General features: G+C 52.4%; 6 protein-coding genes across 6 annotated transcripts; 4 read left to right on the top strand and 2 right to left on the bottom strand.

The window, feature by feature from the left end:
- Window positions 1-92: 92 nt before the first annotated feature.
- On the top strand, window positions 93-2,032 carry ASPACDRAFT_13219 (FHA domain protein; the record flags this gene model as incomplete). The annotated part of the gene is made up of 3 exons (XM_020197123.1): window positions 93-1,213; window positions 1,272-1,368; window positions 1,421-2,032. Coding segments are annotated over 3 exons (1,830 nt in total), but the record flags the coding sequence as incomplete, so codon positions are not given.
- Window positions 2,033-3,464: 1,432 nt separating this feature from the next.
- ASPACDRAFT_77321 (uncharacterized protein) lies at window positions 3,465-4,993 on the bottom strand. Its single transcript, XM_020204937.1, has 2 exons — window positions 4,788-4,993; window positions 3,465-4,729 (listed from the first exon to the last, which is right to left on the bottom strand). The coding sequence occupies exon 2, from the start codon at window positions 4,524-4,526 to the stop codon at window positions 3,738-3,740; it is 789 nt and encodes a 262-aa protein (XP_020057941.1). The 5' UTR covers window positions 4,527-4,729; window positions 4,788-4,993; the 3' UTR covers window positions 3,465-3,737.
- Window positions 4,994-6,115: 1,122 nt separating this feature from the next.
- ASPACDRAFT_77320 (uncharacterized protein) lies at window positions 6,116-6,979 on the top strand. The gene is made up of 2 exons (XM_020204936.1): window positions 6,116-6,587; window positions 6,654-6,979. Exons 1-2 carry the CDS (start codon window positions 6,432-6,434, stop codon window positions 6,765-6,767), a joined length of 270 nt encoding a protein of 89 aa, XP_020057940.1. The 5' UTR covers window positions 6,116-6,431; the 3' UTR covers window positions 6,768-6,979.
- Window positions 6,980-7,747: 768 nt separating this feature from the next.
- Window positions 7,748-8,568, top strand: ASPACDRAFT_41863 (uncharacterized protein; the record flags this gene model as incomplete). Its single annotated transcript, XM_020200997.1, has 2 exons — window positions 7,748-7,921; window positions 7,987-8,568. The coding sequence occupies 2 exons, from the start codon at window positions 7,748-7,750 to the stop codon at window positions 8,566-8,568; spliced, it is 756 nt and encodes a 251-aa protein (XP_020057939.1).
- Window positions 8,569-9,004: 436 nt separating this feature from the next.
- Window positions 9,005-10,420, bottom strand: ASPACDRAFT_41862 (uncharacterized protein; the record flags this gene model as incomplete). Its single annotated transcript, XM_020200996.1, has 1 exon — window positions 9,005-10,420. The coding sequence occupies one exon, from the start codon at window positions 10,418-10,420 to the stop codon at window positions 9,005-9,007; it is 1,416 nt and encodes a 471-aa protein (XP_020057938.1).
- Window positions 10,421-10,963: 543 nt separating this feature from the next.
- ASPACDRAFT_26063 (bestrophin family protein) lies at window positions 10,964-12,413 on the top strand (the record flags this gene model as incomplete). The annotated part of the gene is made up of 4 exons (XM_020199387.1): window positions 10,964-11,100; window positions 11,144-11,285; window positions 11,375-11,916; window positions 12,032-12,413. The coding sequence occupies 4 exons, from the start codon at window positions 10,964-10,966 to the stop codon at window positions 12,411-12,413; spliced, it is 1,203 nt and encodes a 400-aa protein (XP_020057937.1).
- Between the last annotated feature and the right edge of the window lie 105 nt (window positions 12,414-12,518).

Genomic DNA, 12,518 nt, shown 5'->3' with positions numbered 1-12,518 from the left:
TCCCGCCGGACCCAGTGCAGCCCAGCCCGACCAACAAGAATTCCGTTACCACCACCTTTTGTTACTAAAACCACCCCCCCCTCCCCCAAATGTCTTCTGTTTCCGTTTCCGCCTCCGCGTCTCCCTCCAACCTCCTCCCCTCCTCTCCCTCTCCTCTTCCCTCCTCCGACTCTCGTTTACGTCCTCTCCGTCGCCTTAGTCAACTGCGTGCCTACACTCAACTCCATTTTTCTTCCCCTCCTCCTCAACAACCACAACAACAACAACAACAACAACAACAACAGCAACCCAGTGTCGCCTCCTCTTCCTCTTCGTCCACCAACAGCCAGCGGGTTTCGCGTCGTCATACTCTCGGTAGTCGAGTTTCTTGGTTTTCAGCCGCCTCCACCGGACCCGATTCTTCGACCTCGACAGTGGGGACAACCACCCGGGCCCCATGTCCCGAAAGTGAACATCAGTCCACGTTCGCCCGCTATAGCTCGGTTTTTTCCCCCAGCTACCGTGGCCTCGAACTCGACTTGCGCTCCCAGCCATCCCCTACAGAATCGTCCAACTCCCCTCTTCGCAACGAGACGGCCATTACCACTGGGAACCAGACACAGGAAATCATGGCGCGACCCCGAGGTTCATCACAGGCCGTCGAGGCGAGGCCTAACGGGGAGGTGTCGAGCGCAGGGAACATCCAGCCTGGCGCCCTTGAGAGTCCCGATCCAGTCGTGTCCGAAAGCCCGTGTACTGCGTCCCCGCGACCGAAACAAAAAGCCACCATCCGTTTCTTTCCCCACCAAGACTCGCACGCCAGCAGCCGCCCTTCATTGCCTTTCATCCCAATCTCTCGCACATTACCATCCGATAGTTGTGTTATTCGCGTTGGGCGATACTCTGAGCGGGATGGCACGCCCGTGGCCAACCCCACAGAGCCTTCCGATGCCCCTGTCGGGTTCAAGTCAAAGGTCGTGAGTCGCAAACACTGCGAGTTCATGTATCTAAACGGACAGTGGCATGTCAAGGATGTCGGCAGTTCGTCAGGCACCTTTCTCAACCACATGCGACTGAGCCAGCCGAACATCGCCTCCCGACTTTATACCATCAAAGATGGGGATATTGTGCAGTTAGGGATTGACTTCCGCGGTGGCGAGGAAATGATCTTCCGCTGTGTCCGCATACGGATCGAATGCAATCGGTCCTGGCAGCAGCAGCCCAATGAATTCAAGTAAGTGAAGATGCTTAGAGTGACCGATGGGATCCGAATGAAGCTGACGGAGAAATAGCAAAAACACCGAAAATCTTATCAAGAATCTTGGAAAGGGGGACACCGCGGATTACTCTGGATGTCGAGAATGCTCCATCTGCCTGGGATCTGTTCTAGTAGGTTATCAGCGTCTTCATCTGGAATTGCCATCGCTAACAAGGTTTGAAGCGCCCTTACCAGTGCCTTTTCATGGCCGCGTGTGCCCACGTCTGGCACTACAAATGTGTCAGCCGCCTGATCCATACACCCGACTATCCCATGTTCCAATGCCCCAACTGCCGTGCCTACACCGATTTAAGTGCGGAGGTAGACGATACCAACGACTTTGAGGAGCAAGAGGAATCGAAATCCGCTTCTGCGGAAGATAAGCCCGACGCCCTGGAACCCGCTCGGTCGGAGACACATACCCCTCAACCGGACCCCAACGCTATCACACAACCCTCGCGGACTTCTGGTAATGAGCGGCACCCTGAGACTCGACTCCCCGTCGAGGCAGGACTGGCCGCCAATATCGAGAATATGCGGCTTCAAGATTTAGATGCGTCGGATGATAATTCCTCCCAGCCGCCGGCGCCTACATCGAATCCTGATTCTGTCCCGTCCAATGCCAACAATGAAGTTCCCGGCTGGCAGTCGTTGACCCAGTCGCCCCCGTCCGCTCAAACTCGCCCGGCTCAATTGCGTGCTGAAACGCCCGTGCGCTCTGAGTCGTCGGACGAGAACCCTCTGACGCCGTTGAATGATTCGGGCCCGTTGGCCCTCGACGGCCGGGCTGCAATGCCCTAGCCCAGGTCCTGCTACTCTGCGTTCCGGGGGATTTGTATCTGCATTGAGCGAACCCTTTGCTCTAGCGAAATTTGCAGTTGTTGGTGATCACGGCCATTATCGCAACTGTCGCGCTCTTTCATTTTCCGTTTGCATTTCCGTTCAAGCCACTATCATCCTCGTCGTTCTCATCATCATCGTCCATCATGTTTTTCTCTTCTTTTCAGCCTAAGCATCGAGCATTGCGGTCCACCCCGCTGATATGACTTATACCCATTGTGAAGCAACCCTTTCTTTTACTTCTTCAATCCGACCTTGAGGACGGTATCCTTTGGAACGGCCGATGATCGAGCCATCTTGCTTCGCTCCAAGCCTCGAAGACCACGTGCGTTCCGAGGATTACCCGGAGCCGGATTATTTGTTGTCTCTCTAATTCCTCTAATTTGTGTGGGTGTTTATGGTGAAAGTGTACATACATACTCGTTTGGTAGTTGAAACGCCTGCATATTGAATTCATCTTTCACTCATCGTTTGAAATAAGGCGTGTTGGAAGGTCGCACAAAGTCTGCGTAACATGTCTCACTCGCCCCAGCTAAGAACCAGTTTCACCTGTTTGTCTGCAGCGGAGCGAGATAATCTCTTACGCGCATGATGCATCTACCCATGGCCCACGCAGTCCAGATCTAAAGATATACGCAAGGAAAGGGCGCCAGCCTCATGGTGGCCTGGCCGAACCGCAGGTCTTACTTACCCGTACCCACCACCCACCGAGTCCTGAATCCTAGCCATCCACAGCACAGCACAGTACAGTACTTTATTCGCTAAGTTTCTATATAACTTAACGTTCTGTTTTAAGTTCGATCTTCGCGTCTATTTTATAAGACCTGCACAGAGATATTAAATATTATTAAATATATTTAACTTTTAGTCTGTATATCCTGCGCTTAGTTCTTCTTTATACTTCTATTCTTTTCTATTAAAAAGAATATATTAGTTTAGATAATATAATTAGAATTAGTAAATTTTTTTCTGCTTGCAACAGGAGCATGCCGCACAGTAAGAAATAATATAAATAGAAGAAGGAGAGGGGAAGGGAAGGAAGTTTAAGTAGAGGCCGTTGCATGAGTCCTAAACCCCACCCACCTAATTTCAACCTGTATTGCATGCCATATTCAATACGACTAGGGTTTGAGGGGAAGGAGGGGAGGGGTGATGAAGTCATGCATACATACCACATCCAAGATCCCGGAATCTTGGAATATGGGGATGGGCGAGAGGAAGGAGAAGGGGTGTGGCCCCTGGTATCTACCTAGTAACATCTACCATATTTACCAAGGGTGTGTGGGTTCGGGCTTATTCAGAGATGATTCAAAAAACCACTTGTTTTGAACTCCGTCGAAGAGACTACTACGAAAGAAACAGAAGCTTTTTTTTATCTTGGATATTTGATTCAGTTGATAGCATATCAAGCTTGATAAAGTACATGGTAAGGAAAGAGAAACAGAGGGGCATCATTAAACTTGCTTGGTATCAAACAAGAGCAACAGTGGTAACAAAGCAAGCGCACGTAGGCGGGCATATCAACGGGTCATAACAGCATCATTAGGTGAAAACACAAATGAAGGGATCGAGAGATAAAGCGATTTCTTCAACTTTTCCCCAACTTCCCCTCTTCTTTATGTCTTTGCATGTCTCTAAGTGTCTCTCTTGCTGGAACAACTTAGAACCCACGCTGAGTACCAAGGGTACCACGGTTGTCCAAGTCGGAGTCCACGCGGGGATCCATCTTGTTGGCCATGTCAGAGCGGTGGGGGCCGGCGGTGGTTCCAGCGTTGTAGCTGCTGCTGGCCATACCCTGGTGACGGGCGCGGTTGTCGAGGTCGGAGTCGATGCGGGGGTCAGCCTTGTTCATCAGGTTGGAGCTGTGGGGGCCGGCGTTGGTGCTGCCGCCGCCGAAGCCGGTGGTGGTGGTGGAGCTGGTCGGGCCGGCACCGTAGCCTGCGGCACCGGTGGAAGAACCGTAGGCGCCGGGACCGGTGGGGGCTCCGCCGTAGGCAGCGCCGGTCGAGGTGGTGGAGTGGTGGTGAGCAGCACGGTTGTCACGGTCCGAGTCGACGCGGGGGTCCATCTTGTTGGCCATGCTGGAAGAGTGAGGGCCCTGGGCGCCGCCGAGAGCTTCGTGGCGAGCACGGTTGTCGCGATCAGAATCAACGCGAGGGTCGGCCTTGTTCATCAAGTTAGAGCTGTGAGGACCAGCGTTGGTGCTGCCGCTGTAGCCACCAGCAGTAGTGCTGCTGCCGTAACCAGTGCCAGTAGTGCTGCTGCCGAAGCCAGCGCCAGTAGAGGTGGTAGAGTGGTGAGCAGCACGGTTGTCACGGTCCGAGTCGACGCGGGGGTCCATCTTGTTGGCCATGCTGGAAGAGTGAGGGCCCTGAGCTCCGCCGATAGCTTCGTGGCGAGCACGGTTGTCGCGGTCAGAGTCAACACGGGGGTCGGCCTTGTTCGCCATGTTGGAGCTGTGAGGACCAGCGTTGGTGCTGCCGCTGTAGCCACCAGCAGTAGTGCTGCCACCGTAGCCAGCTCCGGTGGTAGTGGAAGTGGGGTGAGCGCGGTGGTCACGGTCAGAGTCGACGCGAGGGTCAGCCTTGTTGGCCATGTTGGACTCGTGAGGGCCCTGGGCACCGCCCATGGCTTCGTGGCGAGCACGGTTGTCTTGAGAATGGCACGTTAGCAGGAAATCTTTCTCCGAAAAGTTTTGCTGTGTACTTACCAGCATCACTGTCGACGCGAGGGTCCAACTTGTTGGCCATCTTGGAGTTGTGAGGACCGTGGTTGTCGGAGGAAGTGTTCTCGGTCTTGTTCTCGTGGTGGTGACCGGTGACCACGTCCTTGACCTTGTGGATGATGTTCGACATGATGGATGATTTCAATTGAATAGATGCAGAGAAGTGATGTAGAAGAATGTGGTTGGTGTTTGTTGGATGTTGCTTTGGTTGTAGTGGTTGTTGTGATAGTTGGATAGTTGTAGATGATCTGGAGATGGATTCGAGCTGAATTTGAGAGGGTTATATAGCTTGTTGCCTGGGGGGAAGATACGAGGTGGACAGGACATATGACGTAAGGCTACGTAGTTATTTAGGCTGGTATATACCACGCACCACCTTTACGAATCGAGCCTTGGTACAACTGTTTGTTTGACTCGTGAATTCACTAGAGGCCGGCGAGGACATGACGTCGTGATGTGTTAATCGATGGTCAGCCCTAGATCGGCAGGTTCTGGTCGATACCAGGCAGTTTTGCATGTCTATCATCCCGTCCAGAATTAAACACTCAGGCAAGCCTCGACCCGCCGCGGGAAAGGGGGAGGGGGATCCGTCTGTCCAGTTGAGATGGAGTATCTGGTCTGGGCAACCATACGTCTGGAATCTGGAGCAATTACGTGTGGGGCAGGGACAGCTTAAACTAGGTAGGGTGCGTAGGAGAAATCAGCTTAGCAGACTCGTTAGTAAGGGACCAAAGGGTCAACTCTCACTACGTATGAGTATAGTCTAGTAGTAAGGCTGGCCATCAAAAAGCCGGTTGCGCATTGCCGATCATGACCTCAGCCCAGCCGGCCCTTGATGTCGGCGGCGTATTCATTGAGTCTGGTGATTGGTGCGAGATGTCTGGCATTTGCGGGGGACACTTTTTAATTGGGTGATGCTGCGGGAAAGCCACTCCACTGCACCTTTCCCGATCCGTGCAAACTCCATCTGGAACCTAATCTGAACCAGGTAAGGCGTCTTTCGCTTAGTCATTACCTTTCTCAACGGCCACTCTCCGAGCTTCACCACCACGGAACCATAGGTCATCCTGAAGATCTTCATCAAACCACAAGCAATTCTAATTATATCCCTTTACTCTGTACAATACCCTACTTGTCGATCATGAATTCATATCCTACAGGCATCCATAGTCATCACCTTGCCTGCTTACATCACTGATTGTCCTAACCCCCAACCATAGTGAATACTTCCAACGCATGCCAGTTTCTCTGGTTGGCAGCATGATGCAAGATCATCAAACTACTCAGGAAGGTGACGAGATCTCATCATGGTGGTCAAAAGGCGGACTGGACGGCAATTGATTGGACCATGGGTTACTTCTCACTTTGACTGATCACCTCAACTGGGACTGCTGGCAGGAAGCCCAATTAGAAGATTCATTGTCCTGGTTGAGAGGACAACATTCGACTATTACTGCTGGTTGTAGTCACACATGTGCAATCCCGAGACACACAATACCCTTCATACAGACCCTCCAGAAGGACAGAGATTCGATTTCGCCGACAGGGATGTTCACAGCAGGCTGTTAACGCAAATTGTCTAGGCCAGAGCTGCAGAGATGGATTCAAGCACCAGGGCTCGTCACGTAAATGCCCTACAGGCTCTCCCGGATTCTTCCTTGGTTAATTCCCCTCACCTTTCTCTATTTTCGTCTCTTCCTCTTTGTGTTCTCGCATGTTCAACCAGAAGTGTTCCCCAAAGTTCACTCACCGCATCCTGGGATGCCTGGACAAACGCTTTCAGAAGTATGTATCACAAGACAACACATGAAACATCCAACGCCAAAGGCCTGAACATTGAACATCAATCAGGCATATTACTTTGAAACAAGTGAGATCTTGTTCAACGCTCATCTCGAGCCCACTCCCAGCCACCAGCACGACTGGATAGAGACATGCGTCTTCAAGAGTGACATGGCTCCCTAGGATGTCCGGAACACGATGGCGAAAGGTATACTCAGACCAGTTTAGACCGGGATCTGTTAATCCTAGGGAGCTCGAAAACCTCATTGGTAGCTCCTAAGCCAAACGAAACCGCGAAGTCTGGTATGCTTGTTGCTTCCTGCGATCATCTGTCTCTCAACGCCCGACAATCCCGGACTGATCACGGCCAACTCAATCAAAGCCCAGCAATTACCTACCACAGACTCAAATTCATCACGTCCCATACTGTCTCTTCCACAGAGTTTCTCGTGTATCGCCTTAGCCTCGGGTTGCTAGCAGTGTGGTGTCCAGCCTTCTGGACATTGCCTCGGTCCAAGCCAGTCAACATACTCTTTGCTATCATCCATAGAAGCAGAATGAAACATACAGGTAAGCAGCTGGTATTAGTCTTCAGTTAGTCTGATGACAGTCTCTGACCATGGTCCGACCTTCAGAACCGGCAATAACGGTATAGTGGAGACCCATTATGCGCTGGGAGAAACACACACCGGTGCCTTACAACTATTCAGAATCCCTTTTTGGGCGGGGTAAAGAGCCACTACATGGAATGAATACCTTCAGTGATCTTGCCGACTCCGCCATATCCAATCACATTGCTCCTGAAGCAGGGGAACGCCGAATATCCGTTTGCTTCTTCCGGATGTCATCAGGATCGGGCGATGGATGGGTATCAAACACTTGGGCTTATGTCTCGGATGCTGCAGCAAACGGCCAACTTACGGCCATGCCATCACGAGAATTGCGTCAGACAATGACCATGCGCGAAGGACAGGTACTGAAGGCCAGATCAGGCCGTATCCGGGCATTCTCTGGTCTTCTATGGTTTTTTCCCTCCAAGAATACCAAAAGTTATAAAGCCTCAAATGTTCTCCCCGGTCCTTCATCATGCTTAAGATCATCATTGCTTGCAACCGCGCTTACATCCTCATTCGAGCTGTGCCTTTCTGTTCGAGATTATCATCATGAGAGTGAAACATTTGGATGACGTGGCTCAATATGTGCTTGAGTGTCTTCAAGATATCCCTGACATCGAGGATTATAGACTAGTCATCATTGGACATCTGGCCATAGGTCGGCAACGTCCTGGCATAGAATCAATCCTCGACCCTCTCCTTAGGACAATGGAGAACGATGATGTTAGTTCAAACCTCACTGCAGCTGCCACTTCTTCGCGGCCGCCCGTTACTGACAGCTTCCGCAGCGGTACGCAGTGGAAATCCTATTTGAGCAACGTGAGAATGATGACAACCACGATCTTCGAAACGTGGACCGGAGGTTCAAGAGGCTGTTGGTCCAGTTACGGCCCACCGACTTCCGCATTGAAAACGGCCAGTTGAGATACCAACATACACGGATCAAATTCCATTTTCTCACAACGCCTCGTCCACAATCACAGACGAACTACTACCTCCCCGCTCCGCTAGCAAGACAAATGATTGGAGACATGCGCCACCTATACGATATTCTCGATGTGGACATGGTTCCATATGCATCTGCAGAAACATCCCTGACGATCATGGTCGCTCGGTGTACGAAGGGATGTTTGCTCCCCGGGGAAAATAGTCGCACAATCGCGGAGGAGGTCGAGGCTCTGTTGGATGCTCTCGCATCCCATCACAGAAATACGCAGCGGGGTGTGCGGGTACGTGACGTAGATCGACTTCGATGGATGACCTACCACAAACGGTCTCTATTCTCCTGTATCGGTAAGCTTCAAGAGCTTCTGAGCTGGAGAGGCCCCGAGGGCAGAAAAGAGCTGAAGTGGAAATTGAACATTGATTGAGAATGCTTGGGCTGGCTGTGGGCTGTGGGGGCGCCTTTCCACCCAGAGAAGGCTCGAACACGTGATCAAATGTCGTCGTCGGTCGCTTGAGAATTGATCGAAGCCCGCAAATGATTGTTAATATAAAGGGAAGGGAGGTGGGGAGGTGGATTTTCAAATGATCAAGGCGTGTAGGCGTGTTGTCAGTTATGTCGTGGGTTTTCAAGGGAGGAGGTCTGAGTTATGTCCACATTTATTCTCGGCATGTCGTTTCCATTCACCTTGCACGATGCCGACCGGTCGAGAAATCCAGGATCCGACCGACAAGTCGATGGAAGAGACAAATGAACTGTTGATTAGTTGGTACAAATGTTTTTATTGGATTTGGATCATCAATTAACTTAAGAAAAGTGGAACACTGGCCACAAACAATACGAAACGGTAGACCAGGGGCTGTTTACCGAAAGCCATCCCGCAAAGGCCAGGTGGTTGGCACATCAGGTTCGAGGCGCTTGATCTTGGGATTGAATGCATCGAAAGGACTCTCGGGCAAGAGCCACGCCCCTGCCAGGCGCTGAGCAAAGTCGTCCATGGCCTTGCTGTCGCGAGACTCCAATAGAGGCCCCACCATGACGCCGTCAGACCTCAGGCGCCGTGCCCGCATGCTCTTCTCCTCTTCTTCCCATTCTGCTTCCGTCGGTTCATCGCATGCCTCATCAGGGAGGATGGGTTGGGGTTGCGCCTCCTCCATTCTCTTCTCCCATTCCGCTATTTCTTTCTCTTCTTCGCTTGGTGTGGGCATGGGTGGCGGCGTGCGTAGGAAGGAACTAGGTGGCAGTTGCGCCGTCTCGAACAGCGATTCGAAGTATTGTTGAAACGGTGACTGAAAGGCTGCCAGTCGAAGCCATCTCGGATCCAGACCCGTCACCTCGCTTCGCCTGTGCAGGCGCCGGCCATCCAAGCGAATGGGTCTTACGTGGGTATCGGCCCTGGTGAATTCGAGATACCCAGTATGGCTAGGGTCCTCCTCAGGCCATTTCCATCCACTGACCATCTTGAAGATCACGAAAAGATCGTTGTGCCAATCGCAGAGCCAGCGTTGACGCGGTAGATGTAGATCGCGGTAGGTAAGGAGAATCAGGGCTTCGACTAGACGAGCGGGCGAAATCATCTTGACCGCATGGCGACTGGGGCCGAAGCAAACCGGTCTTGGAAGGCGGCGGTCGGTTGACAGAACGTAGGAGTTTTGGTCATCCTCGGCAGGCGCCAGGATAGGAACCGGCAGGTCCCAAAAGTAGCGCGAGTGCATGAAGAGGTTGAGATCAACGTGACCTAGCCGGCCGGGTGTGCGGCTGAGATGGAACACATGTGTAGGCAGCCACCAAGCTCCCGAGTGTCGGTAGTACTCGTGGTCGTCGAAGTATCGGCACCCCCAGGCGAGGGAAGGTCGCTGCTCCCCGTGCAATCGGTGCGATCGGGAATCTAGGAAACACTGGGTTTCCTCGACATCAAAGGGCTCGATGGGACCGTCATAAAAGCCTGCCTGGCGCAAGACTCGGGCCGCCTCGTCCAGGAGCTCATCCGGAATCGAGAGATTGATGCTGAGCACGTCAGTCTCACATCCAAAGAAACGGAGCATCATGTCACCGAAGAGAAAGTTGGGGATTCCATTGCCCACCAGAAGCTGCGTCACCTTCCCAACGAACGCTTTGTTCACCGTCTGCCCGGTGTACTTGAATGCGCAGGCTTCTTCGTTCGAAGCAGATGTTTCCGTTTCGTCCATCTGCTGCTCGATCTTTTTGTGCTCCAAAGACTCGTCCGATTCGAATCCCGGGAGATACCATCCTTTGTAAGTGCCGTAGATGGAGGACATCTTGGACGATGAGGTTCCAACACGATAGAGAGATAGTAGTAGTAGTAGTAGTAGCTGATAAGTCTTGGTAGTGACTATACAGTAACCACGGAGAAATGTCGGCTATTGAAGTGCTGTTGTGGAGATGAGATTGCATCTCGAGAGAGGGGGTTGCAGAGGTCAATTTATACGCATGTCACGCGAGGCGAGACGATCGGTCAGTCCGATCTTGGCATGTAGAGCAATAGATTGAGATAAACTCCGGCATTCACATCGCTGCTAAGTGTCTGGGATAAAGAAGTGTTGCACGCTTTGATGCCTTTATTCTGTCCCCACTTTGGCGGAGGTTGACTGATAGTGAAGAAAGACTGTGGAGTTGATGTGCGGTGGGTGGCTTTTTTGTTATCTGATAAGATCCAGATCAGCCTAAACAATTCCCTAGTTGCAGACCGCTCTTTGTTCATTCTCTTCTTCCCTTCCTTGACATCAGAAAACAAAAAAACAAAGCCACAGCATAAGGAGCTTCCGGTAAATCACCGTGCATTCGTATACTGCAGGGGCAATATGCGGTTGGGTCTCAGCAATCCGTCCACACCGGCCTTGAGCCGTCGGAATACCATGTTTCTCAATAATGCTCATCATTATCGCCATGGAACCCATCCCCACCTTTTGTCCACCAGGCACAAACCAAGAAGGCCCGTGTTCGATCTTCTTCTTCTTTTGCTCATATTAACGTGATTCCAGATGGCCTCTCGTGTTCCGGTTCATCAAAGGCGCTATTCATGCAGCCATTATAGTGCCAGTCTTCCTGCACGCTTTGTTTACAGCTTTCGTGGTATGGTTAGACAAGGATGTCTTTGACACCGTCGGCCTTCCGAGTAGCATCGTGAGTTATCCTTCTCTTTCATTGTTCTTGTCCTGCAATCAAAGCGGGCCGCAGATCATCGCTACGATACCAACGAAAACAAACGACAGATCCCATCTCTGTCCATTGTCGTCGGCCTCATGTTAGTCTTCCGCAACCAGACATCCTACAACCGATTCTGGGATGGGCGCAATGGCATGAATACCATCAACACCTGTGTCCGGAACCTGGTGCGGACCATCATCACGAATGGGTACAGCCCCCGGGGCGCCCCAACGACGGCAGAGAAGCAGGACATCGAGCGGACGATCCGCATCCTGATGGCCATCCCGTTTGCCGTCAAGAACCATCTCCGCGCCGAGTGGGGCGCCGCCTGGGCTTTGGGCAATGACGTCGCGGAGAATGGGGACACGGATTTCAATCCGGACTATGCCAGCCTCCTGCCCGCGGGACTGGAGGGCCATGAGGACGGGGGGCTGGGGCTCCCCTATCAGCTGACTTTTTTCGTCGATCAGTTCATCAAGCGTGGGGTCGAGCGCGGCTGGTTCCATGCCCCCGGGGCAAGTCAGATGCAGGCGCAGCTGAACACACTGACCGACGCCTATGGCCGAATGGAGACGATCAAGCTCACGCCTATCCCCGTTGCACACCTGTGAGTTCTACCTTAAAACTTCTTCCGGATGGTATTTCCATGCCGCTTGTCTCCAATCAAGAACACCTCTTGTTTTCACTGCCTCCACTGATTCATGGTCTTCTTGCACATCCAGAATCCATCAGAAACAGGTCCTCGCCCTGTTCGGCTGCGTTCTCCCCTTCGGCATGGTTGACGACATGGGCTGGTGGACCATCCCGATGGTCAGCCTGGTGATCTTCACGCTGTACGGCATCGAAGGCATCGGCTCGCAGCTCGAGGATCCGTTCGGGTATGATCGCAACGACATTAAGATGGACGCCATCGTTGGAGACGCCAAGACCGAGGTCGACGTCGTCTTGGACGAATGGCGCAAGACGATGGCTTTTCTTGACGTCGAGGGATCGAACAATGTCGTCGGAGCTGACCCCCCGGCTGGCGGCGATGCTGGGATCACCGGGTTTGTCCTGCCTGAAATGTTCTTAAGGAGAGATGCGGTGATGAGTGCTGCAGGATAGAGCACTCCGGACTTATAATGTGCTTGAGGGTTGGGTTTGAGTGGGTGTATCGGGCCGGGTGGAGGAGGAGGAGGAGGAGGAGCAGGAGGAGGAGGAGGAGGAGGA

The sequence above is a fragment of the Aspergillus aculeatus genome, assembly GCF_001890905.1.
Source record: "Aspergillus aculeatus ATCC 16872 unplaced genomic scaffold ASPACscaffold_5, whole genome shotgun sequence".
Taxonomy (NCBI): Eukaryota; Fungi; Ascomycota; class Eurotiomycetes; order Eurotiales; family Aspergillaceae; genus Aspergillus; species Aspergillus aculeatus.
This window is presented reverse-complemented; position numbering and strand designations above follow the sequence as displayed.

What these genes read in the sequence shown, in the direction of transcription:
- ASPACDRAFT_77321 (XM_020204937.1), bottom strand. Translation starts at nt 4,526, where the DNA reads ATGGCGAACAAGGCCGACCCCCGTGTTGACTCTGACCGCGACAACCGT.
- ASPACDRAFT_77320 (XM_020204936.1), top strand. Translation starts at nt 6,432, where the DNA reads ATGCCCTACAGGCTCTCCCGGATTCTTCCTTGGTTAATTCCCCTCACC. An exon ending in CTGGACAAACGCTTTCAGAA is followed by an intron (nt 6,588 to 6,653) that starts GTATGTATCACA and finishes AACATCAATCAG; the next exon opens with GCATATTACTTTGAAACAAG.